At 46.0% G+C, this 17,135-nt stretch overlaps 1 protein-coding gene and 1 long non-coding RNA gene across 3 annotated transcripts in view; both read left to right on the top strand.

Annotated features, from left to right (window-relative positions):
- Nucleotides 1–11,014, top strand: part of LOC115262290 (uncharacterized) — a 297,053-nt gene extending 286,039 nt beyond the window's left edge. The window contains exon 3 of the long non-coding RNA XR_009998961.1: nucleotides 10,381–11,014. This is a non-coding gene — a long non-coding RNA (uncharacterized LOC115262290). The remainder of the gene's footprint in view (nucleotides 1–10,380) is intronic.
- An 18-nt stretch (nucleotides 11,015–11,032) lies between these two features.
- Nucleotides 11,033–17,135, top strand: part of LOC115268734 (uncharacterized) — a 514,127-nt gene continuing 508,024 nt past the window's right edge. For both annotated transcript variants that reach the window (XM_062858638.1, XM_062858639.1), the window contains exon 1: nucleotides 11,033–11,753. In XM_062858638.1, the coding sequence (XP_062714622.1) occupies nucleotides 11,507–11,753 (247 nt within the window). In that variant the 5' untranslated portion in view covers nucleotides 11,033–11,506. The remainder of the gene's footprint in view (nucleotides 11,754–17,135) is intronic.

The raw sequence follows: 17,135 nt of genomic DNA, 5'->3' as shown, positions 1-17,135 counted from the left end.
CCGGAAAGAAGGGGGTTGTTGTCAGGCCCTACGAGCCAGCCGTAAAAAACCAATGTAACGGAAAATCAGCAACAGAATAATACAAACCAAGACCAATGGCAACGACCTCAGCGAACAAAAAGGACTTGCGATTGCAAACTCGGTACGTGGAACTGGCGATCTCCCAACCTCATTGGGAGCACCCGCATACTCGCCGATCTACTGAAGGACCGCGGGTTCGGCATCGTAGCGCTGCAGGAGGTGTGTTGGACAGGATCCATGGTGCGAACGTTTAGAGGTAGTCATACCATCCACCAGAGCTGCGGCAAAACACGCGAGCTGGGAACAGCTTACATCGTGATTGGTGATATGCAGAGGCGCGTGATCGGTTTATGGCCGATCCACGAAAGAATGTGTAGGTTAAGGATCAATGGCCGATTCTTCAACTTCAGTATAATAAACGTGCACAGCCCACACTCCGGAAGCACTGATGATGACAAGAACGCAAATGACGTGCAGCTCGAACGCGAGTACGACCGCTGCCCAAGCCACGACGTCAAGATCATCATAGGAGATTTGAACGCTCAGGTAGGCTAGGAAGAGGAATTCAGATCGACTGGAAAATTCAGCGCCCACCAGCAGACGAACGAAAACGGCCTACGACTCATTGATTTCGCTGCCTCCAAAAGTATGGCGATACGTAGCACCTTCTTCCAACACAGTCACCCTTCAGACACGAATGCCACATAAGTGGTAAAGTGTCTTTAATAAATATTAATAATAATAATAAACAGTCACCCTTATCATTACACCTGAAGATCACCACAGCACACGGAATCCCAAATCGACCACGTTCTGATTGACGCACGGCACTTCTCCGACATTATCGACGTCAGGACCTATCGTGGCGCCAACATCGACTCCGACCACTATCTGGTGATGGTCAAACTGCGCCCAAAACTCTCCGTCATTAACAATGTACGGTACCAGCGACCGCCACGGTACAACCTAGAGCGATTGAAACAACCGGATGTCACCTCGGCATACGCGCAGAATCTCGAGGCCGCGTTGCCAGACGAGGGCGAACTCGATGAGGCCCCTCTAGAGGACTGCTGGAGTACAGTGAAAGCAGCCATCAGCGACGCAGCCGAGAGCACCATAAGGTACGTGGAACGGAATCGACGGAATGAATGGTTCGACGAGGAGTGCAGAGCGATTTTGGAGAAGAACGCAGCACAAGCGGTAATGCTACAGCAAGGGACCCGGCAGAACGTGAAACGTTACAAACAGAAGCGGAAACAGCAGACCCGCCTCTCTCTTTCGGTAGAAAAAGCGATGTCTGGAAGAAGCGGAGTTCGAAAAAATGAAATTGCTGTGTGTTCCCAAGAACCGCGGAAGTTCTACCAGAAGCTCAACGCATCCCGCAGTGGCTACGTGTCACGAGCCGAAATATGCAGGGATGAGGACGAAGGTCTTCTGACGGACGAACGTGAGGTGATCGAAAGGTGAAAGCAGTACTTTGATCAGTACCTGAACAGCGTGGAGAACGTAGGCCCGGGAGCCCACGGCAACGGAAGAAACGACGACGCCAGTGCAGCGGAGGACGGAAATGAACCAACTCCTACGCTGAGGTAAGTTAAGGATGCCATTCGCCAGCTCAAAACCAACAAAGCAGCTGGTAAGGATGGTATCGCAGCTGAACTCATCAAGATGGGACCAGAAAAGTTGGCCACCTGTCTGCACCGACTGATAGTCAGGATCTGGGAAACCGAACAGCTACCGGAGGAGTACAAGTCATCATAAGTTCCGATAAGGTAGCATCCAATTATTACGTAACGCTCACATCATCTCCACCCTCCGTAAAGTTTTTTTTAATGAAAATCACACAACCCCTTCCCCTAGAACGTTACGTAGTTTATGGACATTGCTTTAGAGAGAGGGTATTTTATGAGCTAAGCAGCTTGTTAGAGCAAGAGGTTGCTCGTTTGCATTCTTAGCAGCTTCATTTTTAAGTTATTTTGGAACTTGAAAGTTTACACAAGGTAGTCGAATGGCCTTCTAAGCAGCCTCTGATGGAACTTTCTCAAAGCCAATGAAGAAACAAAAACGTATTTTTCAGAGTTTTGTCCTGTTGTGCAGGCATGGTCCGGACCAGATGAGCCACACGCGCTGATCGAAATCTTCAGCCTACTGCCATCTGGAGAGTCGGTTCTCCGTAACGTCATGCAGCCACGGTTCCGCCACGGCCGCCATAGGGCGTTGAATGGGAATAGAAAGAGACCTGGAGTCAACACATCAAGGCCACTTGGATCGCTACTGAGCGGTCTAGAGCAGATATGCCTCGATTTGTGTCAGAAGCGTGTTAAGTTCTTCGGGAGTAACCGTTCGCAGTCCTATCACCTTCTTCAGCAGACTTCACTGCCACCCGCCCACAAACCGACAGAGTTTGCAGTGTAGTGCTTGACGGCGATACCTACGCCTTTTAAGTATTGTGGTAGTTGATCAAAAAGGGCCCACAATAGTCACCGCCCACCTGAAGAAATGGTGACGCTGGGAGATCAGTCGTCAACTGGTCCTGGACTATCGGCTCCTTCCGTAAGTAGGTAATGCATCTATGCACAATCATCCTAGCGAGATTGTCCGCACTGAGTGACCAGAAACGTTCACGGCCACTGACTACTACCCAAGCAACACACTTGGACATTAATAAGTTCCAGTAATTTGTATGCAACTATATTGAAAGTTATGCCATTTGAACCAATCGTCTTATTAACGACTAAATTACAACCAAAAAAGCGCAAGAGGTGGAGCCAATATAAAACATCCATTCTTGATATACACTACCCGTCATAAGTACGGACTCACAAAAAGTATTGCAACAATATTGCTTCACATTGACTCACCTCAATATCTCCACAACCTTAGGATTTACAAAGATGCTGTCTTCAGCAAAATTATTCAGAAGCCCAAAAGCAACAACTTTTCTGAAGGCGGCATTTTTGTAGGTGTTCTGGTTTTTGAGACATCGAGGTGAGTCAGGGTGATGCAATATTGTTGCAATACTTTTTGTGAGTCCGTACTTATGACGGGTAGTGTAAACGGTTTCAATACGCAATCGAATTATAACCAAGATACAACTTATAGTCGACATAACAAATGGTGACCGATTCGACAACTAGTCAGCTAGTCACCACATTCTTCACTACCAGTTATTATGCATCAACAGTTTCGAGTTCATGTGATTAATAAATTGTGTGCATAAATATACCGCAAATAAGGCTGACCGAGAACATCAATTTGTGTGGCGTTCAAGATTTATCGGTAAGCTACGCATTTTATCTCCGTATTCTCAACGCACCTCAGACTATCTATCATTTTGCGAGTGAAAATTTAGGCATTTGTGGTAAAAATTAACTCGCCATATTGCTTTGTCGGAGTGCATTTCAGCAGCTTATTTAATGCACCCATAAAATGCTGAAAATTAATTTTAGAATTTAGAAAGATACTATTTGATGAATCATGTCTATGGGAATCCATATTGACAAATTACAACAATGCTGCACGTGGTACACGGAACCGTCAAACTACCAAAAATTGGATTCTTTTGACGTAGTTCGGCCCAATAAGTCAACATTTGAGTGAATCGATTAAACTCACGCAAGGTAAATATACTCAAGAGTAGGTAAATTCAACCCAAGACCCCCTTCATTCAACCCAAATTTGGGTAAATCTACATTTTCCAAAAATTTGCTTATTGGCCTCAAGGACCCCCGTTGGATAGATTGGGTCAAGGTTGCAACCATTCATTTGCAAAGATTTACATTCATTTGCTATTATCTCAGTTCAGAAGCATGCTATCGAAAAACAATGTGTGGATGAATTTAACCTTGTAGTTTTATCTGAAAGTTTACCGAATAACATTGGGGTCGCAAACGTATACCAAAGTCGTGAGCGAGCTGTGAAGGCAACTTTCCACAGCGTGAATGAAATTTACATTCACCGTGTGGAGAGTTGCCTTCACAGCTCGCTCACGACTTTGGTATACGTTTGCGACCCCAATGTTATTCGGCAAACTTTCAGATAAAACTACAAGGTTAAATTTATCCATACATTGTTTTTCGATGGCATGCTTCTGAACTGAGATAATAGCAAATGAATGTAAATCTTTCCAATTGAAGGTTGCAACCTTGGATTGGGTAATTGGGATAATTGGATTTAATATACTCATTTTAGGGTAAAATCGACCCAAAATAAGTAGTTTGAATTTTCCGTGTATGACATAAATAACCAAAAAAAGCCGACACTTGGACGTGTACTTTCCATTTACGTCGACAAGAGGCTGACCATTTCTTACGTAACGAAAATTTCACGTTTTTTGAGAAAAATGTAAACCCATTGTAAAATTTTTCGTAGGAAACTCCTAATATTTTTGTACGTTTCGTTAGATTTCTCAAACCCCCATATATTCAAATCTTCCCAGTGGTTGGTACCAGCCGTTCAGTACTGCGAAAATGAGGCAGATTTTCTTTTATTGGGTCAATTTTATACTTCCAATCAGATTTTTTTTTTCTATTTTACCACTTTAATTTTATAAAATTTGGAATATGTCGATAAATTTATGAAGAAAAGGTTACATTTTATTTGTACATGATTTCGTTATTTTTGAAACATTTTGGTTTTTTATAGTGTATTTTATATTTTTCGTGATCACAAAAACATTTTGCCGCACATTTTGGAACTTCTATCTCTCCTGTCAAAATTGTTCGTTATGTTCTAAATAAGTTCCAGGTGCAACATGTTTATAACAATCAGAATCAATATTTTGGTTGATTTGGTTTGTAAACGGTTGTAACTAAGATTCGTTGAAACAATCAGATTATACTTCAGTAACAAATTGGTTTCGCAAGTTTCGACTAATGATGACATTTGTTTTCATTTTGCTAGTTGTTTTAAAACTGTTACACCTCAGTTTGGCATTAACAACAGGATTTTAATAGGTTTTAATTTTGTTTGTTTCATGAAAACTCAGTTGCAACATGTTTGCAACGATGATCATTTCCATTTTAGTTGCAGGTGTTACTTGGGTAGCAGTTGTGCTCCAGCGTGTAGGTGTTTAAAGTGGAAACGATGTATTATCATGAACGATAACAGATGATTATTGTCCAACAACGGGATAGGACGCTTCTGATCCGTTGAAACTGGAGAATTTTCAGCAGGTCGCCAACTCGGAGTATGTACTGACACCTTCGACCAGCCATAGCTGAAGAGTGTTGATTCGAGAAGTTGGCTTGACTTTTTCCTTTCTTTCGAGATCGGCAATTTTTTGAGCGAAACACTTTTTCTGTCACAGCTTTACTAGATGCAATTGAGCGTCCTCCCGTTCTGTAAGTGAAACCGAGCCGTACATCCTGGGCGTCGATCCACGTGTTAGCAGAGCGTTGTGATTGAGGCGCAGCAACATAGCAAAGTGGAACGTTAAACAAAGACTTCACTAGGTGGAGCTATTACTGCTACTGAAGCTACTGCGGATCCTTTTTCCAAGTGCAAACGATTTAGCTCTAGGAGCCTAGATTCCGGCCAGCAGCTCTTCTCTTGTCGCAATCAGACCGGACCTTCTCACCATAGCTAGTTCTTCTATAGATCTGAAGGCTAAGCATCGCGCGATAGCCCATCCGTGGGATTATCTTTACCCGCAACTTGCCGCCATGTTCCATTCTTCGTCAGATGCTACACCTCTGAGTTCCTATTTGACACGAACATTTGGTATTGCTACGGATTTGATGAAAGCCAGTATCTTACAATCGAAGAGTCATTGTGAAAATACAGTTTAGTAAATACTGGAAAACTTGCTGAAGTTTTTTCATACAGGTGTACTAGAAGTACAGCGGAAAACAACTCCTACCGTGGAGTTGTGAGCTGTTTCATCTTTTTTTTTTCCATCTCTGCAAGTAGTACAATTCGTGATTTGGCTACTACAAATTTCCACCGAGAGACAATCCTTTTAAAAATCAATCCATCTCGGAATCTGCAGATTTACAGGCCTCGACAGATTGGTGCGAAACTCGATCCATTGCGCTCGGAACTCATCTTGTAGAGGTTCATCCCAGGAAACCTTCTGTTTCCATTTTCCGATTAGTCCAATAGGATCGAGGATTATGGCTGGGTCAGAAATGACCATACGTTTGCAGATCACCGAGGATAACCACTCCGGAACATTGAAGTGGAATACATCTGTTCTGGGCTCCCATATTAGCCGAAGAGTTATAATGGTAGCGCTTAAGTTGACGTGCTCGAGCTCGAGAACAATCCTGCTCCTGTGATCACACCCTCGCCACCGAACTCCGTGAAAAACGGATCAGCGAGTGCGATGTCCTCCGGAAGTTGCAGACTGATGGAATCAATATCCCGAATGTGAAGGTTAGGTGTAACTTGTGATAGTAGGTAGAAAACATCTTCCCCGTTCCAGTGAACGACGAAATGCGAGATCGAACACGAGCGGAAATGATTTTTTGCACTCTTTGCAGCTTCACCGATACCACTAATCGAAAGTGCCTCACGAGAGCGAGCGCTTGAATTTCAAACGCTGCGATGCTCGTTCAGAAATGAAACACAGTTGAGAGCCGCTGTCAAGCAATGCTCTAGCTTGCATGGTGTTTCCAAAAGGGTCTTCAAGGAGCACGATCGCAAATGCTAGCAGAACGATGCTTGCTTTGAGAATTGTTGAGGATTGGATTGGGTTGGCTTCTTGTCTTGTGTGATTGAACTTGTCTGACCCGACTGTGGGCTCTGTATTGGCTGTTGCGAGTGCTTGTTCGGTTGCAGTGCTTGTTGCTTACTAGTGCTGTTGATTTTTTTTTTTCTTAAACTATTGTGACCCACCCACATGTAACGCGAAGCAGCAAAGGTCGGACTTGTGACACGCGATGTAGCAAAGGTCGTCTAGGTAGTAATATCACGATGAACGGGAATTACAAAACCGTGCTCAGAAGGAGTTTTTTGGAGTTTCAAACCTAAAACCCTCTTTGGGCGCTCGCGGACGGTTGAGTTTTTGGTTTACTGTCACGTTTTTTCACTTCCGCGGATTTTAGATTCGGCTGAGAATTTGTGTAAATTTATTTATTTAAAAATTAGACAATTCAATGTTGTGTACGAATTTCTATTTGGATGGTGCTTACTTGAGTTGAAGGTGAAGCTTTCCAGTAACATCCGGCGAAGTGCATGGATGTGGAAGGAGAATCTTTGGGAAAATTGACAATTCTCCGAAGAAAACAGTGATTGAACGGTTTGAAACACATCGACAAGTGGCCACCGTTGGCAAGTGATTTTTTTTTACGGTAACAATGTTTCCGACGGAATCGGTCGTCGTTTTGTTGCTTTTCTCTTCGTCGCGTCCCGTAGTGTCAAACTTGCAGATCTGGAGCTAGTACTCGTAGGTCGTGCGCTTGGCCGTGAAGATACTTTGGTCAGTTTAAGATTTACGGAACTGTAGCTAACGAAGAAAATCATCGGAAATTGAGTGAAAATGTGTGGAAAACTTGGTTTATGTACCAAATAAATTATCTTATTCTGAACCGTTGGTGTGTGTAGATCGGTGAATGAGGTGGTCAAATTCGTATGTTCGTGTTGAAAAATCGGTTCTTAAGGAAATTGGCTGGTGGTGACAATCAGTCGCTAGTTCGTTTCCATTTTGTTCTCTAGGACGAAAAAAGTGGTTTTGAAGTGTTTAAGACGCCACTAGCAACAGAGCAATCTTTGATGCTATGCTTTTTGTTTTCTAATAAAACAAACATTTTATTAAAAGTAAATTGAGCTGTATTGGTTTCTGCTTTTATTATTTTATTATATCAGACTTACAATAGGTAATAGTTTGGATTTACTTACATGTATACATATCTATTATTTATTCTTCCATCATATTTGTACAGTTTGTCGTCATGAGTGTCGACCTGAAGCATAATTTGAAAAACCTTGTTAGCATTTTAGCATCATCGTTGAAGCTTCAGACTATCCGCAGTAATATCTTGTTTCATTTTGAGCTTATGATAACAAAAAATGTACATATGTCAAATGACATATTGCAAGCAAAACATAATCGGGTTCTGCATTGTGCTAGTTGCTGTAATCGCCAGGTTCAACCTAGGTTCAGGAAGTTATAGATTTTTGTAAATCATTACATGAATTACTGAACTTGTCATTTCATGTTGCTGTGATAGGCTAACATATTTGTACTAGGCTCAGTGTACCAGTTATGGCTATAGTACCTCAAATTCGCCATAGTTGATTTTCATCCTTTAAAGATACAAATCAACAAGAAAAATTTCGTTAACAACTGATCACGATCACAAAAGATGATTGCAATCATTCAAACTTCACAATTTGCTCAAATTATGGTAGAAATGAATCATTTTCCTTAACTTTTCGGCCTCCTTGCACCCTATTTCGCCATAGTGTACCAGTTATGGCAAATCCCGTAAGGAATGCATGTAAATAGTGCGAAGTGGAACCCAAATTAACAAATGTGTCCATAACTGGTACAGGGTTCCTATCATTGGCACACGCCGTAATAAATACTAAAAGTAGTTTTGGCTCCGTTTTTATATTTTTCCTGTAAAGTATGAAAACTAATCATTCATTTGACTTATTGTTTACATTCGTCGGTCTTCTTCTTATTTTTGTAGAAATAGTTTTTCTCAGGTGGTGCGATAACTGGTACAGGCACCCTAATTTACTATTTTGGTTGTGCTTATTATTGGATTATTGTTCTATATATTTGGGAATGGGACCATTATTCTTTCTTTTCGTTTCAGAGAGCGAGTAATGGCGCTTAAGCCTAGGCTTTAAAGCCAGGACACATGGACAAATGCCTGTGTCCCATCCCAGGAGAAGAGACCCCAACTATAACGGAGTGCGCAATAACCTTCTTAGCTGCACCACTCCCAACGATCTCATGTTCAAAAATCATTCCCCTACACAGAAACGGTTGGTACGGTTGTCCCCGTTTCTTCCTTCATTCAATTCAAAAAGGTTTGTCAATCATGTCATTCATAAGTGGATAACCTGATTGCCTTATGTTTTTGAATTATCTTTCAATCCAATAGTCTGCGCAGTGGGCCTGGCCATTTTAATATTTGTATTACATCTATGATATGCTGCAAATATTAATGCTGACAAGAAAATATCAGTAGAAATTTTGATATTTCCAGGATGCTTTTCAATACTGTCTGTGCAAGCACTAGAATAGAATAGAATAGAATAGTTTCAAACCTAAAACCCTCTTTCTGCGCACGGGCCTGTGGGGACACCATACGGTGATAGTAGAACTCGTTTACCTCTGGTCCTTACTGATAGCTGGCTGTAATATGAGGTGAAAAATTCGAAGGTGCATCACCCAGTGGAAGTCGTTCCTACCTCATGCTCCAGAAGAAGTTGTGGTTTAAAAAGGCTTCACCTCCGCACCAAATGCACCAAGTACCTACAAAACGTTTATATGACCGGTGGTCCTCTACGGGCACATGACATGAACCTTGCTGGAGAAGGACCTACATGCACTCGGAGTGTTCGAGCGGCGCGGGCTAAGGACTATCGTTGGCAGTGTGCAGGAGAACGATGTGAGATTGCGCTCTACGGCGAACTCAGCATCCAGAAGATGGCCAAAGCCGGAAAGATACGGTGGGCAGGGTATGTTGCAAAAATGTGGGACAACAACCCTGCAAAGTTGTTGCTCGCGACTGATCCGGTTAACACAAGAAGACGTGGAGCGCAGAGAGCACGATGGGTGGGCCAGGTGGATCGTGATCTGGCGAGCATTGCGCGTTACCGAGCATGGAGAGGAGTAGCCACGAACCTAGTATTGTGCTGTGGCGTACTATTGTTGATTATGTTTTGTTTTGAATGCGATGCTGAGCAAATACATATATGAGCTTTGAAGTTTAGTTTGTTTAGTTTCTTATTTTTGTATTTATTGTTAGAAGTGAGCCAGCTTGAAAACAAAAAGAACGGAATCAATCGGTGCCATGTAATCGCTTGTTTTCGAATAGGATGAATTTGGGAACGTGAGATTACTGATGGTACCCATCTCCTATGTATATTTCGAAAATATCTTGAGAGGAACCAAAAAATATTTATAAGGAAAATAAAAAAGTACTATATTTTACTACATACATATGTAATATGTATTTTCTGCTTCTTCACCGCACTTCATCGTCCCAAGAAAAACCTTCTTCTATCCAATTCCGCAAAAGAGTCAAACAACACACCATCGTTCCCTGCCGGAACCCTCCGCAGTTCCGGCACTGCTAGTAGACAAAGGAAACTCTCACCGGCCCTGATCCTGTCCAATCCCATATATATTAATGCTAATTTATTTGACCCTACAATCTTTCTTTTCTCTTCTCTTTCCAGGTCAAACCCGTCGGTTGATCCACTCTAGCCGGTCGTTTAACGTCTTTTTGTGAGTGTGTGTGTATGTGAAAAGTGTGTTTTAAGTGAATTTTAAATCGTCTCTTAGTCTCTTCCGGGCTCGAGACTCGCATCGCAACAACGAACACCGGAAGAAAAATAGTTCCAGGGAATTCTCCCCCCAAACCCTTCGTCGCAGTGCACGTGTGAAACGGTCTCGAACCGACTCCCCTCCCCGCACCCAAGTGGCCGCCCGTGCTGTCGGGTTTGAAAAACGAAAAAGAATTGCCACCCATTAGTCACAATCAGAAGAGAAGTGCTCGGGGTGAAGGTGAAAATCAAGTGTCGTCGGTTGGTGAAAGAGACACTCCGAAGTGCTGTCCTGACCACTCGACAGGGGTCGTCCGTTCTCGAATAGCGTGTGGTTCGACGCAAGGGGTCAGAGGGCAGTAGCGAGCAACCTCCGAGCATCACCAGCGTCTAGCTGCGGGAAAATTGTGATTTATTTTATTTGTGTTCATATTTTTTTCCCGGGGATCGAGTCAAGTTTTGTACAGTTTTCCGGGTCGTTTCGACCCGCGTCTCCGTGGCCTCCAGCGGGCCTCGTTCGACAAATGAGTTTTAAAAGGGGCCGAAGAAAAAAAGTTGCGGCAGTACGGCGACAAAGTGTAAAGCGTGAAAGTGTATATCATTATTAATGCCACGTTTTATTTCGCCTAATTTTTTACCGTTATGTTTTTCGTCGTCCTCGGTTAACTACCTTAGCACGACTCATTCGATAACGAGGAGGGGAGCAGCAGCCTAGTTGTGAAATACGCTCCCGCGAGGAAGTTTCCCTAATGAGGGCAATAAATCGGCGCGAAAACGAACACGAAGTGCGTGTCGCCGCGGAAAAACAAGCGCCCGAATAAACCCCGACCGACCGACATCATCCTAACGAGGTCGCATCTATCACAGGACGGTGACGACGTCGACGGGAGGAAACAGGTGAAAAAAATCGTGCACGATCCAAATCACGCCAAAAGACGAACGGTCGTGCATAAAAACAGAAACGAAATCGGAATTAGGAGAAAAATATAACACCCGAAGAATTAAAGCCTAAATAGCACTGGAAAAGAGGTGAAGAAAAATGAACTCGTTCACAATCACGACACAGTCAGCGCCACCCCGATCGCAAAGGACATTCCCACGGTGGCGGTGGCGAACTTTATCGATGGCCGCGGCGCTACTGGCGTTGATGTGTAGTGGGCGGTTGGTTGGAGGTGTGGCAGAACCGGAGCCGCAGCGAAGAGCTAGTGAACATGCTGGGAGGAATACAAGTGGCAGCAGCAGCAGCAGTAGTGGTCAGGATGGGACCGATCGAGGGCATTTGTACGGTAAGTGATTGATAATTTCTCTACACTAATGTATAGAATTAACGAAAGTGCCCAGTAGCATTTCGAGGTATTTGGCAAACATAAAATTTAGGTAAATTCTGACTTCTTTAATTCCTGTGTTTAGACTGCGGGCCTGCCTTTGTTGCGATGGCCGTCCAATCTAATGCTTACTTGCCGATATCGTTTCCGCCCTTGCGTAGAGAGTGGCCAACCTACCACCACTTTCGCTCCAGAATTTCTGTCGCTATCGGCTTTTGACGACTTCGACGATGAAGCTCCACATTAAAGATCCAATTGTAAGGGCAAAATGCACGAATTATAACCTCTGGCATTTATTGATGAAGATCTGAAGTCGTTGAGTGTTCTACACTGAAACATTAGGTTTCACTGATATACAACAGCACAGATTTCACGTTTGAGTTCAAAATTTGGATGTTGGTGCGTTGGCTATTTTTTTATACATTTTCTTAAACTCGCCAAAGCAAGTAAAAAGTAAATCGTGTTAAGTACTGTTTCTTTGAATTCCACTAAGAATTTTCATCCTTTGACAGATACGTATTTCGACCTCAACTGTAAGGTCGTCTTCAGTGTCTTGTACTTGACTCCCCTAACAAGCCCAGGTACATCATCATCGCCAAAGCAGCCCTCCCAAATAACATTTAAAGTTATGTTCGGCTCTATAAGAGGTTTTCAAGACCAATTTTATAAAACTTGCAATAAAACTGATGATGTATGAACCTCTTGATAACCTCTTTAAGAGCATCTTCCGGCTAAGTGGACCACTCTCGTAAGACTTGCCACCGAGGAGTGATTGGCAAGATTATCTAACTTGCTTTGAATTTCAGAGCGCCGTTAAGCTAGGAGAGCAACGTCATCAGCCAGTTTGAAGTTATTTAAAGACATGGTATTTGGAGTACACAACTCAAATTTTCTCAAGCACAAATCAAGAGAACCGTCAAACAGATCTGGCTAAAAGTGTAACTCAATGTTTACTGCGCGGAAGTAAGCATCAAGTTACATTTTCAGCAAGCTACAATTTACGGATCTCTAGATTTGTGCTCGAAAAAATTGGAGCTTACTTACCTTTTTCTTCTCTTTTCGGAACATAAACCACTGCGACCAATATTTGATCTATTGTGGTATTTTTTTTTTTTTTTTTTTTTTCCTTCTAAACCATAGGGGGATAATCTGCTCAACAGACACCCTAACAGAAGGTTAGGGTAGTGTAGGTCTGACAGGCCGTCTTCTACAACAAAAGTAAAATCCAGGACTACTCTCTCCTCGTACCCACTAAACCATTCCTATGGTCGCCAAACCCTACGTCTCTCCGGAACCACCAAGAAGGTATTGCTTCAGAGAGGGGCTAGTGCACATCGCACCCACAAGGTTAGCTGCGTAGCCTGCAGCAACGAACATCGATGACTCGCTGTGGAGAGTCCATCACGGTAGCATGCTGGCGCTTAGCCAGTTTCCCGAGTGGTCCTCGCCACTCCCTTTGTCCTCGGAAAGCGGGCAGAGTCAACCCCGCCCGCGCCCTACTGCTGAGCGGACATCAAGAACTGATGCCCACATGCAACCCGATCTGACCTGCCCGCAAAGGAAGGGTATCACTACCCTTCAGGCCCTATCAGATGCATCCGTAGGTTGCTGACGGCAGGGTCTCCACCTGCCCCGACCCTTGCCGGGGACCCCTTTCCAACCGCGGGCTTGGATCCAACCCAGTAGACCGACGCCACGACAGCACCGCTACCGGGACTTCCTCTCCGCGGCCACTTAATCGTTGTAAGGGTCGATCTCGACCGCAGGGCACCGGTATGACCTACGAAGCCGACTCCGAACCCCTGGACCACCTCTTGTACTGCATCTGGACTAGCCATTCTCCGAGTCCACGCGCCACCTCCTCTGTAGCTCCCAGACGATGTGGGTAATAGCCGTTGAAACGGCGTTCCAGCCAAACTCATCCCTACACATCCTCTGGACCAAGTTGTCCGGAGTTGTGTCCTCCCCGCATGTGGCAAGCATGCGGTCACGCATTGTGCGAAAACGCGGGCACACGAACAAAACGTGTTCCGCCGTTTCCTCTGAACCATTGCACACTGGGCATTCGGGAGAATCCGCATGCCCGAAACGGTGTAGATACTGTCGGAAGCAACCATGACCTGTAAGGACCTGTGTCAGGTGGAATGTGACTTCCCCATGGCGCCTATTAATCCAACTATCTACCCTCGGTATCAACCTATAGGTCCACCTTCCTTTGGTGGAACTGTCCCACGCGCGCTGCCATTTGACCATAGAGGCCATCCTGACAGTCCTGCGTATGCCTCTTGTGCCGCGCATTTCGAAGCACTCCATGTCCTCACTGATAAGAATGCTGATAGGCACCATACCAGTAATGACACAGAGAGCGTCGTGTGACACGGTACGGTACGCGCTCGCAACCCTCAGGCACATAAGCCTGTAAGTACTTTCCAGCTTCCGTCGGTAGCATTTAGTACTTAGCGCGGTGCCCCACGCCGGGCCGCCATACCTAAGTATGGATGTAGCAACACTAGCCAGAAGCTTGCGCTTACTGGCGTACACCGCAGAGCTATTGGACATCATCCGGGACAGTGCCGCAATAGCTGTGGAGGCTCTTTTACAGGCATAATCGACGTGGCTACCGAAGGTAAGCTTATCGTCGATCATCACGCCCAAGTGTTTGACGGAGCGCTTTGACAGGATAGTACAGTCTCCTACACTGATCTCCGTCTGCTGCTCCGACTTCAGGTTGTTAACAACCGTCACCTCTGTCTTGTGGTGAGCCAGCTCCAGTTTCCTGGACCGCATCCACGCCTCCACAACCTTAATCGAGTGGTTGGTAGTCAACTTTACCTCCTCGATCGTTTCACCGTAGACTTCGAGCGTAATGTCGTCGGCAAATCCGACAATCACCACTCCCACTGGATACTCTAACCTCAACACCTCGTCGTACATGACATTCCATAACACCGGACCCAGGATGGAACCTTGCGGGACTCCTGAGGTTATGTGAAAGCACTTCCGACCCACCTCCGTGTCGTAGACTAGTACACGATTCTGAAAGTAACTTCCGAGAATCTTGTACAGGTACTCCGGTATCCCCAGACGCAAGAGCGCATCGGCAATAGCAGACCAGCTGGCGCTATTAAACGCATTCCTTACATCCAGAGTCACTACCGCGCAAAAGCGAATTCCCCTCCTCTTAGGCTCGAGTGCTTTCTCGGCGGTTTTTGTAACCGACAAGATAGCGTCTACGGTGGACCTCCCCTTCCGGAAGCCGTACTGGTTACTCGAAAGACCATTTTCGCCCTCGGTGAACCGCAACATTCTATTGAGGATGATCTTTTCGAGCACCTTCCCCGCCGTGTCAATCAAGCATATTGGTCTATATGCCGACGGGTCTCCGGGTGGTTTCCCCGCCTTTGGCAATAGTACCAGGCTCTGCCTCTTCCAATCTTCTGGGAAAACTCCCTCGTCCAGGCATTTCTGCATAGCAGACCTGAACATCTCGGGAGCCTCTGCAATAGCTACTTTTAAGGCCAAGTTCGGAACTCCGTCCGGACCTGGGGCCTTACCTACGCTAAGGGACTTAGCTATCCCCGCAAGTTCCACATCGGTGACCCTCTCCTCATCGCCAGCCCCAGTCCCCGGCTGTCCTACGAAAGGAGGCCAAGGACTAGGATCATGACGCGGAAAAAGTCCTCCAATGATCCCCTCCAACATCTCTGGAGATTGCTCTGTAGGAGCCATCACACCTCTCGTCTTGGCCATAACGATCCTGTAGGCGTCACCCCACGGGTTCGTATTGGCACTCTGACAGAGACCCTCAAAGCAGGCCTTTTTGCTTGCTCTTATCTCGGTCTTAAGCGCGGCTTTTGCAGCGGCGAACACCACCCGCCGTTCGTTTCGCTCTTCCTCTGATCGTGCTCGCTGCATCCGCCGCCTAGCCCGTAGGCAGGCGCGGCGCAGGTCCGCAATCGCGTCGGTCCACCAGTAAGCCGGTGGCCTCCCATTTCTAGGGTGGACTCGCCTAGGCATGGTCGCATCACACGCACGTGAGAGCACCGCTACCAGCTCGTCGCCGTCTAAACCGATTAAGTTTCGCTCACGGCGGAGCGCCTCCCTAAATACCCCTTCGTCGAAGTATGATGTCTTCCACCTGCGAGGGCTTGGCCTTGGCCTAGCCGCCTCTTCTTCTATCCGCTGTCTGCTGTTATTGTAGTCGATACTGTAGCGAACCGCCAGGTGGTCGCTGTGAGTGTAGCCATCATCTACTCTCCAGTTCGAACTACTTGTTAGGCCAGGACTACAAAAGGTCACGTCAATAATTGACTCCGCTCCGTTTCGACTAAAGGTACTCTTGGTACCGACATTAGCCAAGTCGACATCTAAGATGGCCAGTGTTTCTAGCAGGATCTGACCCCGCTGGTTCGTGAAACGGCTTCCCCATTCCACGGCCCAGGCATTAAAGTCGCCCGCTATTACCACCGGCCTTCGCCCTGTGAGCACGGTCGTTAAGCGGTCCAGCATTTGCGTGAACTGCTCGATCGGCCACCGTGGAGGCGCATAACAGCTACAGAAGAAGACCCCGTTTACTTTGGCGACCACGAAGCCCTCATAGGTAGTAGACACCAACTCCTGAACGGGGTATTTACCCGTCGTCCATATCGCCGCCATTTTTCTGGTCCCATCCGCGACCCAGTTGCCGTTGCCGGCGGGTACTCGGTATGGGTCCGATATGATGGCGATATCCGTCTCCCACTCAGAAACTGCCTGACAAAGCAGTTGCTGAGCCGCATCACAGTGGTTCAGGTTCAGCTGCGTTACCTGCACTGTGATTTGTTGCTCACTGCGGCTTTCTTAAAGGCCGGGCACCCTGGACCACCCATCGCATGTCTGTTTTTCGAGATTTTCCCGGTACAGATCATGCAGATGGGCGGACTCGTGCAGCTTTGGGCCTTATGACCTTCCGCGCCGCATCGCCTACACAGTTTGCGCCTGTCGGGGCCTTTGCAGTCCCACGACTTGTGTCCTGGTTCCAGACACCTGAAGCAAACCTCAGGTGACTCGTGGAATGTCAGGTGACATACACACCAGCCCACCTTAATACTCCCTACTTTAACGGACTTTTTAACGTCCGCCACAGGTAGCTGAACCAGAGCTATCTGTGTCCCTGCTGGCCCCTTCCGCAGCCTGACGGCTGTGGCGGCCACCTGAACATCGCACTGTTGCCGCAGTGCCGTGACGAGCTCTTCCGCTTCGGTGATCTCGTCTAGGTCTTTGACCTTCAGAGTCGCCTCATGCGTAAGAGCCCTCACCTCCACTCCATCACCAAGGACCTCTTCTGCCAGCCTCTTGTAGGCG

Source organism: Aedes albopictus, chromosome 3 (assembly GCF_035046485.1).
Source record: "Aedes albopictus strain Foshan chromosome 3, AalbF5, whole genome shotgun sequence".
NCBI lineage: Eukaryota > Metazoa > Arthropoda > Insecta > Diptera > Culicidae > Aedes > Aedes albopictus.
The sequence above is the reverse complement of the archived record's forward strand: the minus strand, read 5'-3'. Positions and strand labels throughout refer to the sequence as shown.